The sequence below is a fragment of the Carcharhinus amblyrhynchos genome, chromosome 7 (assembly GCF_965287045.1).
Source record: "Carcharhinus amblyrhynchos chromosome 7, sCarAmb.v2.hapA, whole genome shotgun sequence".
NCBI classification, from domain to species: domain Eukaryota; kingdom Metazoa; phylum Chordata; class Chondrichthyes; order Carcharhiniformes; family Carcharhinidae; genus Carcharhinus; species Carcharhinus amblyrhynchos.
The window spans coordinates 93567299-93587261 of record NC_137330.1 but is presented as its reverse complement, the minus strand read 5'-3'; the positions used below and the strand labels follow the sequence as shown (position 1 = coordinate 93587261).

The 19963-nt window shown below is 39.7% G+C and overlaps 1 protein-coding gene across 1 annotated transcript in view; it reads left to right on the top strand.

The window, feature by feature from the left end:
- bckdhb (branched chain keto acid dehydrogenase E1 subunit beta) overlaps positions 1-19963 on the top strand; it is a 264765-nt gene that overhangs the window by 29722 nt on the left and 215080 nt on the right. Inside the window, exon 4 of the mRNA XM_080192796.1 lies at positions 13187-13320. Coding sequence (XP_080048922.1) covers positions 13187-13320 — 134 coding nt within the window. The remainder of the gene's footprint in view (positions 1-13186; positions 13321-19963) is intronic.

The window sequence follows — 19963 nt, the reverse complement described above, 5'->3', positions numbered from 1 at the left end:
ACTGGAAAGTTTGTGTTCTGTACATGTTAAGCTAAATGTTGTTCATAAGATTGAACTGCAGCTCTATCTTGTGCATAGTCGAGGGTCTTTCAGTGTTGACACTTAGTGCCTTAGATGCCCAGATTCGTTGGGCTGTGCAGCACAGACAGATTCCTTGTATTTTTTCTTCAGTATTTTGTCTTCAACTCTTGTAAACATGAGAATTTTCTGATCGATTATAGTTAGTTACCTGCTTGATCCAATGGAAAATCTATATTTGCAGTATGTTAATAACAGTGATGGAATACTCATGATGCACGCAAATGGGCACATCTACAAAAACAGAAGAAGCATATCATCATCCAGGAGAGGCCTTTCTACTTACTTGGTGTCACTGCCAATAGACTCTATTTATTCTGCCCATCTGCATTGTTCGAAAGGATGCAGCAATTTAGCACTTCCGAGTTCCTTAACCCCTACCCCTCCAAGAAGAGAAAGAACAGCAATATTATGTTCATCACCTCCAACTGCTCCAATTCACACAACATTCTGCCTTGGATACTTACCACCTTTTTATTGGGACAAAATATCATAATTCCTATCTGAAATCATTGTGGACCACCATGAGCTTAAGGACAGCTCAAGGCAAATGTTCATGATCAGCCTTCCAGAATAAGATAAGTTAGATAATAAAAATGTAGCTATATCAAAATTGCTCACATTTCACCAACTAATAAATGGTAATCGATTTTCATAATCTCTTCAGCCACCTTTGAAGTAAAAAATAGTCCTGGAACTCCATTTTGTAATTAGAATTGTATTTCAAAATCTCCTTAACTTGCTGTCCTCTAAGGAGGATAATGCTAGCTTTTGCAGTCTCTCCACATAGCTAAAGTCCCTGATCCCTGGCAGAAAAGCAAAAAATGCTGAAAATACTAAACAACCTGGCAGCGTTGCAGAGAGAGAATTGGATTTTATGTCTGAGGTCTGTGACCTTTTATCAGTTCTAACAATTGACTTTTGCACTCAAGCCCTGGAGAGTGGCAAGAACCCAGAGCTTTGCTGCCAACAGAGCCATGACTAACTCTCAAATTCCAAAAATCTCTCAGCGCCTTTAAAATTGTATCATTAATTTGGATTGTCTCTCATTCTTCCTATGAAAATGTGTCGCGTCAAACCACTGTGATACATTTTCATCTGCTATGCGCTTGTCCATCTTACCCATTTACGTTCTGAAGTTTGTCAATATCTTTCTCATTGCTGATGACACTAAACTTGGAAGCAATCTGTAAAATTATTCACTGCACATCCAGGTCCTGATTAGTCATTTGTATCAAAAAGCTGTGGTGCTAATACCGACTTTTGAGGTGGACCCTCAATGCCTTCCTGAAGCCCGAGAAGCAGTTGTTAGTATTCCCTCTGCTTTCTTTCCTTTAAACAATTTTGCACCATGATATCAGTGTTCCTGACTCTCATGAACTTTAATTTTTCTAACAAATCTATTATGTGGTACTTTGTTCTAGATCCTTTGCAAATTCACATACACAGTATCAACCAAACTAGCCTCAGCAGCCCTCTCCGTTACTTCAACAAGAAACTGATCAAGTTAGTCAACTTTACGAAATCTGTGCTCACTTTCATTTATCAGCTGTATTTTTCCAAATATCAAATAATTTTGTTCTGGATTATTGAATAGTGAGCAGGTTTGAACTACCCGATGTTTTTACAAGTGGAAATCATTCTGGGGTCAGTAGCTTGCTGGTGTCACAGGAGTAGCATATGCCTTGTTATGATGGGAGGTGTTCACTGTGTAGCACTTGAAAATTAAAGCTTTGTGCATTAAATATATCATCATTGTTAACCAGGGCTATGGTCAGTGAAATCCTCTAATGGCCGTAGAATATGAGGGATAATTTTGCATTTGAGCTGAATCATGATTTTGATCTCTGAGTGAATGCATTTGGGAGAATCTGGAATCTGAGCAAAATCACGAATGAAACTTTTCTGTGGTTAAAATACAAAGAAAAAAATCACTTGAAAAGAATATGCTATTTCTATTCAGAAAGGCAACACAAATTGTAGATCCACAGTGAAGGCAATTATTGTGATGGACAAGTTTACAATGTGAATTGAAAAGTTGGATAACCTCTTGGAGAATTGAACTTACCACATTAACTTACTGGAATTTTGCCTCAGCCATGAAGCAAGGTGGTCTTGTTTTTCTTTCCAACTGTAAAAGAAGAACCATAATTGATTCGCTAGCCAAGAATAAAGTAAGGTTCCTGTTTGCAATAATTGACTAAGCTCCACAACTGTCACCTTCACAGAGACTCAAGAGCTTTCAACACAGTATTCAGGGAACTCACTTACGTGTGATATTTCTTACTCGAACAGAATCTGGCAATAGAGCTCTGCAAAACCAAGACACATATTCAGTCACTTACTATTTCATTGTTCACATCATTCTATTTACGAAAGATGATGGACACACAAACAATTTATTTTTGATGGGGTTTCCTCATTTGGAGCACCTTTACTGATGGCTGGAGAGGACAATTCCAATTTGCAGGTTCTGCCACAGTTGTCACATATGATGCTACTAGATGCCTTTGGATATGTGACTGTCATCCACTGTATGGACGTGCCTAATCCTGTATTCTCAGCACTTTGTTGTATGGCTATAAAACATGATCAACTTTCAGCTATCAAGAGAAGAAACTCAATGATTTCCATCATTGCTATATGTGGTGCATTATGAATATATCCAAGTAGTCCCCTCAAACGCAAAACTCCTGCTTACAGCGTAGAGGAATACATAATGAAATTTATGTTTGGGCGCAATGCCTGCATTAATAATAACTGGGGTGTCACTGTGATTTTCACTGGTACAGGGTGAAATTCTCTTCATGTAGATAATTGAAAATTAATGATCAATCAGTTTTTTCCTGTGATGAAGCTGATACGCACCTTGTTTCTCACTGGATGATATTTTGTAGACTTGTGGGACTCAAAGGATAAATTGGTAATTCACAAAATGTTGATATATTAATGGGTTTTCATGAGCCCATAGTTCTGTGTAACTTGTCTGCAATTGCACCTATAAAGCTGAGACAAGAAGAATTGATGCAGCCCTATATTCTCGCCCAGTGTCAAAGGTGAGAACTTCTAGATGGCCACCGCGATCTGTCTTCACATGGGGGAAATCTTAGATCAACAGAGTCGAGACCCTGAATTGTTAATTTTTTTGGCATTGCCTATTCCACCCTCCCACATGCTGACTCCGGCTATACTTCCCACTGTATAATTAAAGACCTCATACACCCCAGGCATACTCATTTTTCCACTTTCTTCCGTCGGGAAAAAGATACAATAATCTGAGGTCACGTATCAACTGACTCAAGAACGGCTTTTTCCCTGCTGCCATCAGACTTTTGAATGGACCTACCTCTCTCAAAGTTGATCTTTGTCGACACCCTAGCTATGACTGTAACACTGTCTCCTTTCATTCTCTATGAACAGGATGCTTTGCCTGTTTAGCATGCAAGAAACACTGTATACTAATGTATGTGACAATAATAAATCAAATCAAAATTAAAAAAATTCTTTAAGACCATTTCTGCAAAGATATCTTATGTGTTTACCTTTAGCTTGTATTTGGGTGTGTGTGAATATTCCGGGGGGATTTTTAGGAAGAAATAGTTATACTTCCAGAGTACAATTGCGTTAGCCAGTTCTTGCAACTTGTTAAAGATAAGTTTAATTTTATAATAAACCATCATTGAGTTTATTGAAAGAAGCCTGATACAAGTCTCTTTTACTCAGGGTATCAATAGCTAAGGCAAACAATTGGCCATTTTGATGAGTAAATTGAACTTTAAATTAATGGTGTGGCATGCGGGGTAGTGGGGCTGGATAACATATTTACTCCTCCCATTCTGGTCATATTAAAGTAATTTATCATAAAGGGCACAGAGTCCATTGCCTGGGGAGGTAATTCTGGGGCAAAATTTATTGTAGTCCTCGAGTTTATAATTGTGGGATATTGTAGTTTGTAAACATTTGGACTTAATGTCAGTGTGACTGAAATGAAACATCTTAGTTTAATGTTATCTTTTATGTTGCTTGTTTATGCAAGGTATAGGAATACACATTTCAAATGTACTGGCTATCATATTGAACATTGTTTTATGTTAAAGGAAAGGAAGTTTAATATGCCAATGATAATTGAATGCAGGCTCAATCTGTCAAACATCATCTTTAATAGCACATTGTATGTGTTAATTGTCAGCCATTGCTGATTTTCAAAAGCCCCAACCAGAAATAGTGAATCAAACTGCACCATTCAGTTTCTAACATCATATGTATTCTGATTCTGCAATTGGGCAGAATTTGCTAAATTGCCCTGAGTGTTCTGAGAATTATACAACCAATTTAAGATTATCAATCGGGTGTACAATATATCTCCTTTAGGTATTCACATGCAGGTACCTATCCTCAGCAGGCAGACATTGGCTATACGTTGCACCTTTTTTGAATAAATTAAAACATGGGAGACCGTGCTATATTTACTAATGCATCAACCAATCAGTGCCCCTTTTCTCATGCAGAATATATCATTGTTCCCTTTGAAATTTGACATTCTTGCATTTGTCTGATGAGTGCAAAACGACAGTTTTGTCGCTTTTTTCATAATGCTGAAGTGCAAGTTATTGAGAAAGCTTTAAAAATCAAGTTTAGCGAAAGGTATGAGATGCTACATATTTCAGATTGTGCATAAAGTTGTATTTTGAACAAATCACAACTTCTTTTGAAAGGAAACTTGTACCAGCAAATTTCCTATCAACTAATAATAGATTGGAATTGATGGGAAAATGTGCCCCTTGAACGACTGATACAAAATTGTGTTGCAATCAAATTCATAGGATAGGAAATGTATAGTTAAAGGCATGGAAAATTATGGTGTAAGCTGACATCAGCGATTACTCCAAGTTGTTTTTGGGTTTCTGGTAAGGTTATGGAATTTGAGTTGATTAAAGGTTGTGGGCAGGCTCGTTTTAAAAACTTGTTACTGCTTTATTATAAAGAATTCTCTCACCAGTAGGTGGCAATAAATATCCATTGTTTTTATGCTTTGTGTTTATCGTATGAAATTGCAGGCAGGACCCTTGAACAAGGCTCAGAGTTCCCAGAGGAGGGGAATATGATGTTACTAGAGATGAAACAGCAATCTCTGTGTTGAGCATCAGGCAGGTCTATTCAGATAGTCCAAACAAAATAAATTACAAAAATAAAAATGAGATGAATTTCCAGGCAGACTGCAAATAAAAACAAAGCCTATTTATCAGTCAGTACGTAACTTAAGAGAAAAGATATTAGATTTATGAGACATTGAAGATTATGTTATTCGTCGTTTGGAGATACCAGTAGACTAAAATGTTAACGTGATGCCTATTTCCAAAATGAGTGCCAAAGTAGACATAAGCAATGACAATTTATTTACAAAATAATAGAAGCAAATTATATTAGAAGTGCCTTCTAGAATTAACTGTAGAATTAGTCTCTCTACTTCACTTTTTTCCTTTTAATACCAGTTTTAAAACTTATTTGATGAAGCTTTTGGTCATCTGATTTAACATTTCTGTGACTCAGTGTCATACTTTGCTTTATAATACTTCTGTGGAATGCTTTGGGGTGTTTCATTACCTTAAAGGTGCTATGTAAATATAAGTTGTTGTACAAAGAAAGTCATAGAGGTTTACAGCATAGCAACAGGACCTTCGGCCCAACTTGTCCGTGTTGCCCAATATTTTTAAAACACCCAAGCTAATCCCAATTGCCCACATTTGGCCCATATCCCTCTATACCCACCATACTCATGTAACTATCTAAGCGCTTTTTAAAAGACAAAATTGTACCCGGCTGTACTACTGCCTCTGGCAGCTTGTTCCAGACACTCACCACCTGTGTGAAAAAATTGCCCCTCTGGTCACTTTTGTATCTCTCCCCTCTCACCTTAAACCTATGCCCTCTAGTTCTAGACTCCCCTACATTTGGGAAAAGATAATGACTATCTATCTGATCTATGCCCCTCATTGTTTTATAGGCCTCTATAAGATCACCTCTCAGCCTCCTGTGCTCCAGAGAAAAAAGTCCCAGTCTATCCAACCTCTCTATAACGCAATCCATCAAGTCCTGGTAGCATCCTATAAATCTTTTCTGCACTCTTTCTAGTTTTATAATATCCTTTCTACAATAGGATGACCAGAATTGCGCACAGTATTCCAAGTGTGTCCTTACCAATGTCTTGTACAACTTCAACAAGACATTCCAACTCCTGTATTCAATGTTCTGACCGATGAAACCAAGCATGCTGAATGCCTTCTTCTTCACTCTGTCCACTTGAATTAGTGTTGCTAGATATCCTGAAAGCGTTTGAAGAATTTCCAGGTAAGAGACTACTAGTTAAGCTGGAAACAGTTGGGATTTTTGGAAATGGATTAAAACTTGGATGAACATTAGAAAATTGCCTCTTCTATTAGAGGAATAATATTATGGTGGTACGTAAATGGTGACTGTAATCTTCTAGGCAGCTTCATTGGGATGGCTGTTATTTCTAATTTATGTCAATGAGTTGAATGCAGAAAGTTAATGCAAGTTATTTAAATTTGGAATGTTACCAAATAAGGAGTTAGTTGATTCCAGAGAGACAACGTGGAATCGGCAAAGTGTCAATTACTAAGCACAGGAGAAAATGGGTAACGCCATCGTTATTGTTGAAATAGCTAAAAGATGAAGGTACCAAGAATGTGCTATGTACAGAATCAGATTTAAAGTAGAAGAACATTGAAATACTTTCAAAGGCAAGTCAAATTCAAATCGCAACGTGTTTTCATTAAATTATGTCTTAAATATCTAGTTCTAGTCAGAGAAATGCAAGGATGATATTTAGATCAGATTTAGTTTCATTTTCTAAGTAATTTTGATTAACGTTTGGTATGAGGGTAAGATTTACATGATTATGTGCTTGTGATTCATGAGACTATCATGATTTGTGACCTTTTAACAACCTGGGAGCAATGGCAGCTGTTTCTAAGTCTCCCAAAACCCAAGAAGGTGTTTTCTCAGGTGTGCTAGAAAGTACCCCTTTGCTTCTAAGAAGGAAAGCTGTGGTTTAAAGGAAATTGATAGCTGAATGTCAATGCAACCAGACTAGCAATCCCGAGAGCGAGACTATTGGAAACATGGATTCAAATTCCATCACGGCAGGAGGTGGAATTTAAATTCAATTAACAAACCTGGAATTGAAAAGCTAGCTTCAGTAAAAGTGACAATAAACATGTCATTACTTGTCATAAAAATCTATCTGGTTCACTTTTGGGAAGGAAATCTGCCACCTTTATCTAGTCTGGTCTATGTGTGACTCCAGACCTACAGTGTGGTTGACTCTTAATTACCCTCTGAAATGGAAAGCCACTAGGTTGTATCAAACCACCTCTAAGTCCACAAAAATGAACAAAGCCAGAGGGGTGACCCAACATCAACCTAGGCACCGGCATTGGCAAAACTAGCCCATTTGACCCTACAAAATCCTCCTTACAAACATCTGGGAGCTTAGGCCAAAATTGGGTGTGCTGCCCCACAGACTAGTCAAGGAACAACCTGTCACACTCACCAAATCATTCCTTAAAATGTCTCTGACACCGCCATCACCATCCATGGGTATGTCCTGATTGGACTGATCTACCAGAGGTGGTGGCACAGTGGCATACAGTTGGTTGGATTTATCCTAGTTGTTCTGACCCTATGTAGTTTGACTGCAATAGGTCAAACATGGGCAAGGAAAGCTCCTGGTGATTCATACCTACCACCTGTTCTCAGTTGATGAAGCAATACTACTTCATGTTGAAACCCACTGAGAGGGAGGGCACAGAATGTACTTTGGATGGAGGACTTCGGTGTCCATCAGGATGACATGGTACCATCATTCCTGACTGAGCTGGCCAGAATCTTAAAAACTAGACTGGATTTGCGGCAGGAGGTGAGGGAATGAACGAGAGGGAAAAATCTACTTGATCTCGTCTTCATCAATCTACCTACTACTGATTCATCTATCTAGGACAGTATTGGTAAAAATGACCACTGAACAATTCTTGTGGAGATGAGGTCCCATCTTCCTATTGTGGGTGCTCTCCACCTTGTGTGACGCTACCATTGTGTTGAATGGGATAGATTTCCAACTGGCAGCTCAAAATTGGACTTCCACGAGGTGCTGTGAGCCACTCTTGAGAGGGCAGTGGGGGTCTTGATTTCATGTCTCATCCAAAATTCTCCACTGGTTTAAATCTCACCCAGCACAAGGGAAGATAGTTTGTGGTTTTTGGTGGTCAATCAATTTTGGGGACTGGGTTACGAGGAGAGGTTGAAGAAACTGGGACTATTCTCCTTGGAAAGACGGAGATTGAGAGGGGACATGATAGAAGTATATAAGATACTGAAGGGAATAGATAGAGTTAATAGTGAGAGACTGCTCCCTAGACTGGGTACGAACACGAGAGGTCATCATTTAAGGGTGAGGGGGGAGAGGTATAATTTGGAGGTGAGAAGAAGGTTCTTTACACAGAGAGTTGTGGGGGTCTGGAATGCGCTACCGAGTAGGGTGGTGGAGGCAGGAACGTTGGACTCGTTTAAGATGCAGTTAGATAGGCACATGAGTGAAACGAGAATGGAGGGATATGGTAGGGGCTATTAAATAAGGTTAAACCTCGGGAGACACCAGAAAGGCAGGCTGTAAGATTAATATTTTTGTCTTTATTCCACAGGTGGAGGTCCACCTTGTGTCAAACGAGGGGCATGCACACGGCGGGTCGTGCGTGGGCTGTTCTTGGAAGTTCCAGGAGTGGCCTAGTACTTCATGTCGGTGTGTGTGCTTGATCCTGGACCGGTAGACGGGCGCCGCAACAGCTCAGTGACTAGCACTGCTGGCTGTGCAGACACATGGATTTGGGCCTGTGTCTGTGGGAGTTTGCGCATTCTCCCTGTGGTTGCGTGGGTTTCCTCCAGGCGCTCCGGTTTCCTCCCACACCCCAAAGATGTGCTCTTAGGCTAATCGGTTTTTACCAAATTGACACTATTTCTTCCCTGAATCTGACTGAGTAGGGTTCCATTCGTAGACATGCAGGGTAGAATAGGTGTAGGGTGATGCGGCGGCGCGGGCTCGTTGGGCCGAAGGGCCTGTTTCCCGTGCTGGGTTGTTCTTTGTTCTTTATCATCTCAGTCCCAGGACATCACTGTACAAGTTCTTAAGGGTGATGTCTTAGGCCCAACCATCTTCAGCTGCTTTATCAATGATCTTTCCTCCATCATAAGGTCTGAAGTGGGTATGTTTGCTGATAATTGCATAATGTTCAGCATCATTCATGACTCCTCAGACACTGAAGCAGTCCTTGTCCACGTGCAGCAAGACCTGGATAACATTCAGACTTGAGCTGATAAGAGGCAAGTAAAATTCCTGCAACACAAGTGTCACGCAATGACCATCTCCAACCATGTCCCCTTGATATTTAATGACACTGTCATTGCTGAATCCCCCATCTAGATGACGAAAGGCAGCAGATGCATGGGTACATTACCACCTGTGAGTTCCCCTCAAAACCGCATACCATTCTGATTTGGAACTATCTTGCTGCCCCTGACTGGTGTTGGGTCAAAATGCTAGAATCTGCTCCAAAACAGCACTGTGGGTGTACCTAAACCACATGGACTGTGGCAGTTTACTATCACATTTTCAAGGATATTCAGAATGGGCAGTAAGACTACTGATCTAGCCACAAGTCCCATGAAATAATAAAAACAAGACTGTATAACAAATAAAATTGGTTATTTTCGTTAACAGTAAAGGTAGAAAGGGGCAAACTTTGTTTAGTAGTTATGTTGCCTATGGAAAGAAAGTGGTGTCATCTGAAGAAGAGTTGTGTGGACTTGAAATGTTAACTCTATACCTCTCTCCATAGGTGCTGCCAAACCTGCTGAGTTTTCCAACCTTTCCTGCCTATATTTCAGGTTTTGAGCCCTTGCAGTATTTTGCTTTTATTTTAGTGGTTTTTTTAAATTCATTTGTGGGACATGGGTGTCTCTGGCTGGCCAGCATTTATTGCCCATTCCTAGTTGCTTGAAGGTTGGCTCTGGAGTCAGTGTAGGCCAGACCTGGTCAGGGTGGCACATCTCCTTCCCTAAAGGACATTAGTGAGCCAAATGAGCTTTTCTGACAATTGACAGTCATTTCATCGTTATTAGTAGATTCTTAATTCCAGATTTTTAAAAAAATTTAAATTCCACCATCTGCCGGGGTGGATTTGAACCTGGATTCCCAGAACATTAGCTGACTTTCTGGATTAATTAGCTAGTGACTATGCCACTGGGCCATGGCCTAATGTTTTGACTTTGGTCCTTGAAACTGTAAAAGCTGTTGTAAAATATGAAATCTGAATGAGCTATCGTTCCAGCTAGTAACTAGAAATTCAAATTTATTTTAAAACCATTAATAGTCTCTGTGAGATCGTATCACATTTGTGTGTTTAAAATCTTTTGGCAGTGAAGTTTTCATGATGTCTTTTAAACTTTATTAAAGTAAGGAAAAATTGGCTTCATTTGACATTCATCACTTTTTCCAACAAATTACCTTCTCAGTAGAACTTGTCAGCATAGTCTGCAAAAGATTTTTAAAATTGTGTGCTATTTTTGAGAATTTTTAAAAATATCTTTTGCCTATTCACACACCACATGCAAATATTTAAAATGTTATTTCTTGTGTAGCGGTTAATAACAGCAACACTGAGATGAAAGTAAGTGGATAGCACCAAATAAGCTTCTAGGTAACCAGCGCAGATGTATTTTAAGTGTATCATTATCTCCTGTGCTCTGAAGTGCATTTTGAATCATTGACAATGTCATTGAGTTTGATGTGGAGAACACTAAAGAGACATGAGTAATACATCTTCTGATTACCAAATAAATGCTTTGGGCTATAAAAAGGCTAGTACATTCTGAGTATTTGGCACATGATTCCAAAATCAGGTTTTGAAAATTTAGAAGGGCTTTGATTTTCCAGAACTGTAAATTATATTTTAGAAAATATGAAAAATATTCTGACTTCACTGAGAAAAACACGAGATTCATTGGTTTAGAGGCAGATTAAAATTGTGCAGTATGTTTTTAAAAAATTAACTAACTTTTTTCCTCAACTGCTCTGCTGCCTACCAAGGAAGTCATCATAAAATGTGGTTTCTAGTTTTAAAACACTTTAGAATGGCAGAGTTTACTTAGCTTATATTTGCATTTTGGGTGGTGTTTTCTAAGTCTGTTCATATTGGGAAAAAAAATTTATCTGCTTTTGGGAAACTATGCTTTAAACATTGATAAATATTTGTTGGAACGATTATTTTCCCTATTATTTGAGCTTCAGTGAAGCACAAACCACTTTACAAACAGGAAAATAATCTGAAATATTACATGTTTAGATAATTTGTGTGCTGAATGATTGTGATTTTGCCTTGCATCAGTGTTATGATAGTGTCCAAGCTTGCTAAGCCAGTTGAAGTATCTTAGATGTATGAATTGGAAGTGAACAAGTGGACTCATCTGTTATTTTCTTGAAAAATTTCACCAACAACTAGAGGCCAATGAGCAGAGTTTACGTCTTTAAGCACAGTCCTTTATTTAGATTGATTAAAGTGAGCATTGCAGTTTCTGGCTTCGCCGTTTTGCCATTAAAAATTATACAGGTGTCCAGGACAAAGCAGCAAGCAAACATTCATCATTCTACTGCCAGCGAGCAGTGGCAGCAGCTTGAACCATCTACAAGACGCATGCACTGCAGGAACTCACCAAGGCTCCTTAAGCAGCAACTTCCAAATACACGACCACTACCATCTAGGACAAGAGCAGCAGATAACTAGGAACACTGCCACCTGGAAGTCCCTCTCTATCACTCACCATCCTGACTTGTAAATACATTGCCATTTCTTTACTGTCACTGGATTAAAATCCTGGAATGCCCTCCCTAACAGCACTGTGGGTGTACCTACATCTTAGCGCTTCAAGAAGGCAGCTCAACACCTCACCTTCTCAAGGGCAGCTATGGGTGGGCAATAAATGCTGGCTTAGCCAGTGATGCCTACATCCAGTAAATGAAATAAAAAACTGTTACAGTTAATATTAAGGCTGCATTCATATTGCAGGTTTAGTGCACATATATTTAAATTTATACCTGTGCTAAATTTTAAAAGAAACTTTAGTCCCTATGTGCGGTAGCACAGTGGTTAGCGCAAGGGATCTGCGTTCAGTTCTCAGCTTGGGTCACTGTCTGTGTGGAGTTTGCACGCTTTCCCCGTGTCTGTGTAGGGGAATTTCACAGTAACTTTATTGCAGTGTTAATGTAATACTTACTTGTGTCTAATAAATAAATTTTAAATTGTACTATACAAATTTTTAGATATTTAAACGCAAGGTGACATAAAGCAGAGTAAGACTCCTTCCTCGGGAATTTCATTCTACTTTATTCTGGTATCACTTCTGGCCGTGACTCTAGATTCAACCTATATTTACAAAAGGACTGTCGTGCCAGTGTGCTACCATGTAATGTGGATTAAGACTACTGAAAGTACGCATGCTGAAATACCATTTATAAATTCTGGTACTAATCGTTTGCAGCAATACAGAAGAATAATTTTCGAACATCAAGTATAGGCGCACATTGATCTGATTTAAAATATAAATAGCAAATCTAATCAGTGCTGTGTACTATGTATGGAATTCTGTTGCATGCTGATTTGAAAGTTGAATGTATTCAATAGTTATGGTCATTTAAAAGTAACATGCTGAATAACTTAAAGGGTTTCTATTTTTTCTTTGTTTCACTTTAATCCCTATTAATATTGCATTCATGTTAGTTATTTGTTGCTCCCTTTTGGCAAATTGTTAATCTTATTGAGTGTTAAAGAATGATCAGCTGGAACAAAGGAGCCAATTCTGTCCTTTTGTGTTCTTGAAGCTAAAATAGGTTTCTGAATGAGTTTGCATGCAATTTTATGATTTAAAAAAAAGTTTTGAACAATTGTGTTTGATTAAACATTATTTAATTACACTTCTGACATTTTAATGCTTCCAAGTAGTTATTCAGTTGCAGTCATAAAATATTGCTTTATCTTAGGAAAAGAACGAGTGTTCAATACTCCTCTCTGTGAGCAAGGTATTGTGGGATTTGGAATTGGTGTAGCAGTTGCAGGAGCCACAGCCATTGCAGAAATACAGTTTGCAGATTACATCTTTCCAGCCTTTGATCAGGTATGTAATTGCTATCATAGTGTCAATTACTGAATTTCTGTAGATTTAGTAACTTTCTCCCTCTTTCAACACTCTGCTTTTCACAATCTGTTAACCATATTACTTTTTTAAAGTATGCTGAATAGACATTATAATAACTGTCAAGCCCAGTAAAGACATGTCATATACATAACTTTAGAACTGGATTATAGTTTGAATTTTCTGAATTGCCATTTATTTTAGGAATTGATGCTAAAGGGCTACTAAAGCGGCTGCAGAGTGCCAGGTGACTTTTAGAATTTCTGCACAGACTCAGAATGAGTTCAAATACCTGGAAAATTCCTAATTGAATGACCATGGATGAGGCGCCTTCCTTGAATGGACATACAAAAACAAAACCACTTCTTGAATTCACACCTCCTATTGTTTGGGGACTTACAAAAACCTAACATCTATGGACTCCCAGACCCTGTGTCCGAGCTTGAAACATAACAAAGAAAACAGTAGTTTTATTTACCATTAGTAATTGTAAATGGCCATCATTCAACCCCCATTGTATAGCAATGACTTGTAACTTTAAATCATTCTGGGTGGACAATAGAAGTAGTTATCATGTGGTCACATGATTGAAATTGGTTGCAGATAATGAATATTGTTAACCCAAAAACTAGCGAGAAGCTAGTCAGTCTACAAACAACACAGCAGCAGCAAAGGCAGCAACATTTATCTCTTAAATCGCTTCTTGGCCTTTTGGCTAATAAGATCAAGTGTAGTTTTGTTGTCCTGCACTCGGTAGAAGTCATGAGGTCATACAGGCTTCATTTGAAGCAATTTTTTAAAGTTGCACGTAGGCCTTTTGGCTAAGATGCAAATGAGATTAAGCTCGGAAGAGGTGCGATCAGCTTGGATCATATAGATCAAGCCAAGACTGGAAGTGGTGGGCCTGTTTTGTCAGTTTGGATCTGGAATATCTCACTTGCTGAGATTTTGAATGAGACTTTGATTGGATTGAATTGGATATAAACAAAAAGAAATCTATTCCTTAAATAGAGATGAAAGTTGTAAGGTCTTAAGCGTAGTCTTTTTTAAGCCCACCAGAACAGAAAACTAACCGACTTAGTAGTAAGACTATAAGCAACTAACTTCATGACCTGGTTTGAAGGAGTCCTACAACAACTTTGGTATATGACTTTGGTCATTGAGTTCACCTAGTTACACTCCATGAGTGGAACAGAGCCTATTCTTTACCAGACCTGCGTTGAGACGAGCCAGTTACGTGACTTACAAACTATTCCTTTTGTTTATACCTTGCAAAAGTGCGCTATCTTCTTTAGCTGAATTTTCAAGTGTCTGTGGATGGTTAGTGAATGACGTAGTGTTAGATTTTCACAGTGAATGTGTGAATAAGTAATCTTTATTTAAAGCCATAAAAGCATGCTGCTAATTACTCAAACACTCACTTCTTTCTTTTCAAAAACGTGGGAACAGGATCTTAGTTCTACATAAGAACATAAGAAATAGGAGCAGGAGTAGGCCATCCAGCCCTTCGAGCCTGCCCCGCCATTCAATAAGATCATGGCTGATCTGTCGCTGCTCAGTTCCACTTTCCCGCCCTCTCCCCATAACCCTTAATCCCCTCTCCTATCAAAAACCCATCAACCCGCTTCTTAAAAATATTTAGCGAGGCAGCCTCCACCACTTCAACGGGCAGAGAATTCCAGGGATTCACCACCCTTTGAGTGAAGAAGTTCCTCCTCAACTCCGTTCTAAACCGCCCCCCTTTTATCTTGAGGCTGTGCCCCCTAGTCCTACTGTCTTTTTTGAGCGGGAAGAGTCTTTCCACCTCTATCCTATCCATCCCATTCATCATCTTATACGTCTCAATGAGATCTCCCCTCATTCTTCTAAACTCTGAGTACAAGCCCAGTTTATTCAGCCTCTCCTCATAGCTCAACCCCCTCAACTCCGGTATCAGCCTAGTAAACCTCCTCTGCACTCCCTCCAAGGCCAAAATATCTTTGCGCAGGTGCGGCGCCCAAAACTGCACACAGTACTCCAGCTGCGGCCTCACCAATGCCCTATACAGCTGCAGCAAGACCTCCCTACTTTTATATTCAATCCCCCTCGCTATGAAGGCCAGTATCCCATTCGCCTTCCTGACCACCTGCTGCACCTGCAAGCTGGGTTTTTGCGACTCATGCACAAGGATCCCGAGGTCCCTCTGCACCGTCGCCTGCTGCAGTTTTTCGCCCCGTAAGTAATAGTCCTTCCTACCATTCTTCCTACCAAAGTGGACCACCTCACACTTGCCAACATTAAATTCCATTTGCCATTTCCTGGCCCATTCGCCCAGCCTATCTAGATCCTTCTGTAGACTCTCCACACCCTCCGCACAATTTGCCGTTCCCCCAATCTTGGTGTCATCAGCAAATTTCGACACTCTACACTGGGTTCCCTCCTCCAGATCATCTATATAAATGGTAAATAGCTGAGGCCCCAGCACCGACCCCTGGGGCACTCCACTAGTCACCATCCGCCAATCCGAATAGCACCCATTGACCCCAACTCTCTGCCACCTCATCTGTGTCTATAATAGTAACATTTAATGAAATTTCTGTCTGTTCTGGTGACTTTCCAGCTGCATAATGAAACTGTTCTTTCACAAAGCTGTGAATATGCTGAGAAGGGGCACTGGAAACCAGATTCTGGGATAAACTCATAAACATGCTTATGCTCAGCCATATTTGGGTAAAAATATATTTTGTGAAAAGTTTCTTCCTTTCTTCAGTCATGTATTTCCATTATACCTCTTGCGCTTTGGACCTACCTCTGTTCTTGACAATTTCCAATTGCTTGTGTTTGGTTTAGAAATAAGTATTCAAGATTTGGTCACTTCTGTTTGTTTCAGTTCTTCACTTTGTGCAGCAATTGAGGTTTATTAAAAAAGTAAAACCGCTGCAACTGCTTTATGGTTTCCTGCATGACTTTTAATGGTGCATTACATTGTTTAAAAACAAATGTAATTTTCAGAATATTACAAAATTCTCATAGAATAGGCAGACAAAGTATCTGTCCGTGGACACATCCTTTTCTGTCTGTAGCAAAACACTTGTTAGCTATCTATCCCTAATTGCCGATGAGAAGGTGGTGGTGAGCCATCACCGTGATCCAGTGTCGCGTATGTGATTCAGGTACACTCTTAGTCCTTTCGGGGGATGGGGGTGGGTGGGGGGAGCAGTTCCAACATTTTGACTTCCTGACTTAGAAACAATGGCAATACAGTACCAAGTCAGGATGGTGTGAGTCATGGAGTGGAACTTGTAGGTGGGTTTTTTTGTGCATTCCAATCAAGCAAACTGCTTTGTCGTGGATGGTTTTGAGTTAAGTGTGCTTGGCGCTGCACTCATCCAAGCAACTGGAGAATTTTCCATCATACTTCTGACTTGTGCCTTGTAGATGGTGGACAGGCTTTTGGGAGTCAGGAGGTGAGTTATTCTCTGCAGAATTCCAGCCTCCGACCTGCTCTTGTAGCCTCAGCGTTTATATGGCTGGTTCATTTCAGTGTCTTGTCAATGGGAAGTCCAAGATGTTAAAAATGAGGGATTAAATGATAGTGCCGTTGTATGGCTGAGGAAAATAGATTCTTGCTTGTTCTAGATGGTTATTGCCTGATGTTGCTTGTGTTGCACAAATGATACCTTCCACTTAGCCCAAGCGTGACTGTTGATACTGGCCTTCCTGTATCAGCATCTGCGTGATCAAGAATAGCACTGAACATTAGAATCTAGATCCATAGAATGCCTAAAGTGCAGAAGGAGGCCATTCAGCCTATCGAGTCTGCACTGACACTCTGACAGAGTATCTTACCCAAAGTATCTTTACCTCCCGCTCTATCCCTATAACTCCACGCATTTACCATGGCTAATCCACCTAACCTACACATCTTTGGACTGTGGGAGGAAACCCATGCAGACTCAGGGAGAACGCACAAACTTCAAACTGACAGTCACCAAAGACCAGAATTGAATCCAGGCCCATGACGCTGTAAGGCAGGAGTGCTAACCACTGTGCTGCCCTCTTGTGCAGTCATCAAGTGAATAGGCCCACTTCTGATATTATGATGGAAGGATGGTCATTGATAAACCAGTTGAAGAGGGTTGGGCCGAGGACATAGCCCGAGGAACTCCTGAGATTGATGTTAACCTCCACCAATTGCAGTTATCCTCCTTAGCATTAGATTTTACTCTCAGCAGTGATGAATTTTCATTCTGATTCCCAATGATTCCAGTTTCAGGGTTTTTTGATCTCACACTCGGTCAAGACCTGTCACTCACAACTCTGGACCACATTTGGACCAAGGCTGCAATGAGGTCAGGAGTTGAGTGGCCCTGGTGCAACTGAAAATAAGCACCTTTCAGTAGGTTATTGTCCAATTGCATTGTTGATGACACTTCCATCACTTTGCTGATAATCGGCAATAATTGACCGGCTTGGATTTTTCCTGCTTTTTAATGAATAGGACAAATCTGGACAATTTTCCACATTGCTGGGTAGATGCCAGTATTGTTGGAATAACTAGAGGGTTTCTCACCAGTTTTGAGTAAGTGAATGTGAATATGGGATTTATTTCTAAAATAGCAGACACTGCTGCAGCCTTATCAGGGATGAAAGTACGTTGCGAATCTCTGATTTTTCATGCAATTGTGGATGCTGGACATCTTCTGTCCTTTAATTTTGGTCTTCCATGTGCTTCCATGTTCCATGTCTTGATCACCCTGCGTGGTAACTTCTGTTTCCTATCTTATTCGCACATATGACTAATTTCAGGCTCTTGAACTAGCTTTAGATCTACACCTGGACCTGGTGCATATCTATGATTGGAGCCTCACTGAGACCTGGATCCTTATTATTTCCTCTATTCCTGTTGGTTAATACTGATTTTCCCAAAGAACTTTAAATGGACTTATAGGCATTTAGATGGTTTGTGGCTGCCAAGGCAACAGTAACATTTATATTTATGACTCTGGGACTGTGAACTTGGTTGCGTGGCCTGCTGAAATCTGGTGAACTTCCGAGCTGACTCAGGAACATAACTCCCTTGTAATCTACAACTATTACTTTCTGTCATTTCCATTGCTGTGGCCTAATTACAAACTTCCTTCTACGTCAGCTCATGCTTTTACTCAAAAGCTAATCCTGAATTTTCGTGTCCTTCGGGTCACTTATGAAAGTATCTCTAAGGATGATTGCTGAGTCCTTGCCATACCCACAGTGATGAAAGAGTTAAGAACATAGAACACTACAGCACAAACAGGCCCTTCGGCCCACAAGTTGCGCCGATCACATCATCACCTACCAACCTACAGACCTATCTATAACCCTCAATCTCATTAAACCCCATATACTCATCCAGAAGTCTTTTAAAAGACCCCAGCGAGTTCGCCTCCACCACCACTGACGGCAGCCGATTCCATTCACTCACCACCCTCTGAGTGAAAAACTTACCCCTAACATCACTTCTGAACCTCCCTCCCCGCACCTTAAATCTGTGTCCTCTCGTAGCGACCATTTCAAACCGGGGAAATAGCCTCTGAGAGTCCACCCTATCTATTCCTCTCAACATTTTGTAAACTTCTATCAGGTTCTTTAACTCAAGAATGTAATATGTAATAATCTTACTTGACACCTACCTCCTTTGTTGGAATGCAACTTTCAGTGCAGCTGCATTCTTAGTCATGCTATTATAAGTCCAGAATCTGATTAATTTCACATTCCGTTTTACTGGGATCTCGTGGGCAACACTAGCTCAATACTATATCAAAAGTCTGGCCCCATCATGGTGAGGAAAATATTTACTTTATCCTCATCTTTTGTTTTATTCACTTCCATCTCATTGTAAAAGTTTTGATCGTGATTATATTAGTCCTCTTTTGTTGAGTTGAATTCCCCCCTTTTCCCCAAATATACCTTCAGTGTATTTTTTCCTATTTGTTTATGTACCATATTGATTCATTGAACTCTGTTTGGACATGGCATGTACAAGGGGCAACATATCGAACTGTTCAAACGTCTTCACAGTCAACTTTGAGTTCCAAAAATATGTCACAATGCTGATTAGTCCTCACTTTCATAAAATGTAAAAAAAAATTCCATTCTAGCATTTTCAATATTTTTCAGTTGTGAACTGCACTGAGAAAAACATACATTTAGAATCACTGCAAACAGTGATTGCTGAACTAATTGTATTTACACATCCCCAGCAGAGAGAGCAGCTGTAATATGCAATAAAAGAGATGTAGAACCACAAGGTGAATACGCTGTGAAGTTTAAAATTTGGCATTGTTTAAGATTCCCGTACTAGAGGCAACAGCTTCTTTGGATCAATCCCATTTGAAATCCCTTAGTGTTTAAGACCCTATGATCAGATCATCTCTCAGTTTTCTGAACTCAAGGAAATACAATCAAGTTAATGTGGCCTGTCCTCTGAACTTAACCCTTTTAACCCTTTGTGCCATTGTGGTAAATCCACATTGTATCACCTTTATTTCCAGTATATCTTTCCAAAGTTTTGATACCTAGCTTTATTGTACCCTGATTCCAAATCTAATTTGAGAACATAGTTGAACATCGTCATCTTAAGAATTGCTTTTCTGCAATGACTTGA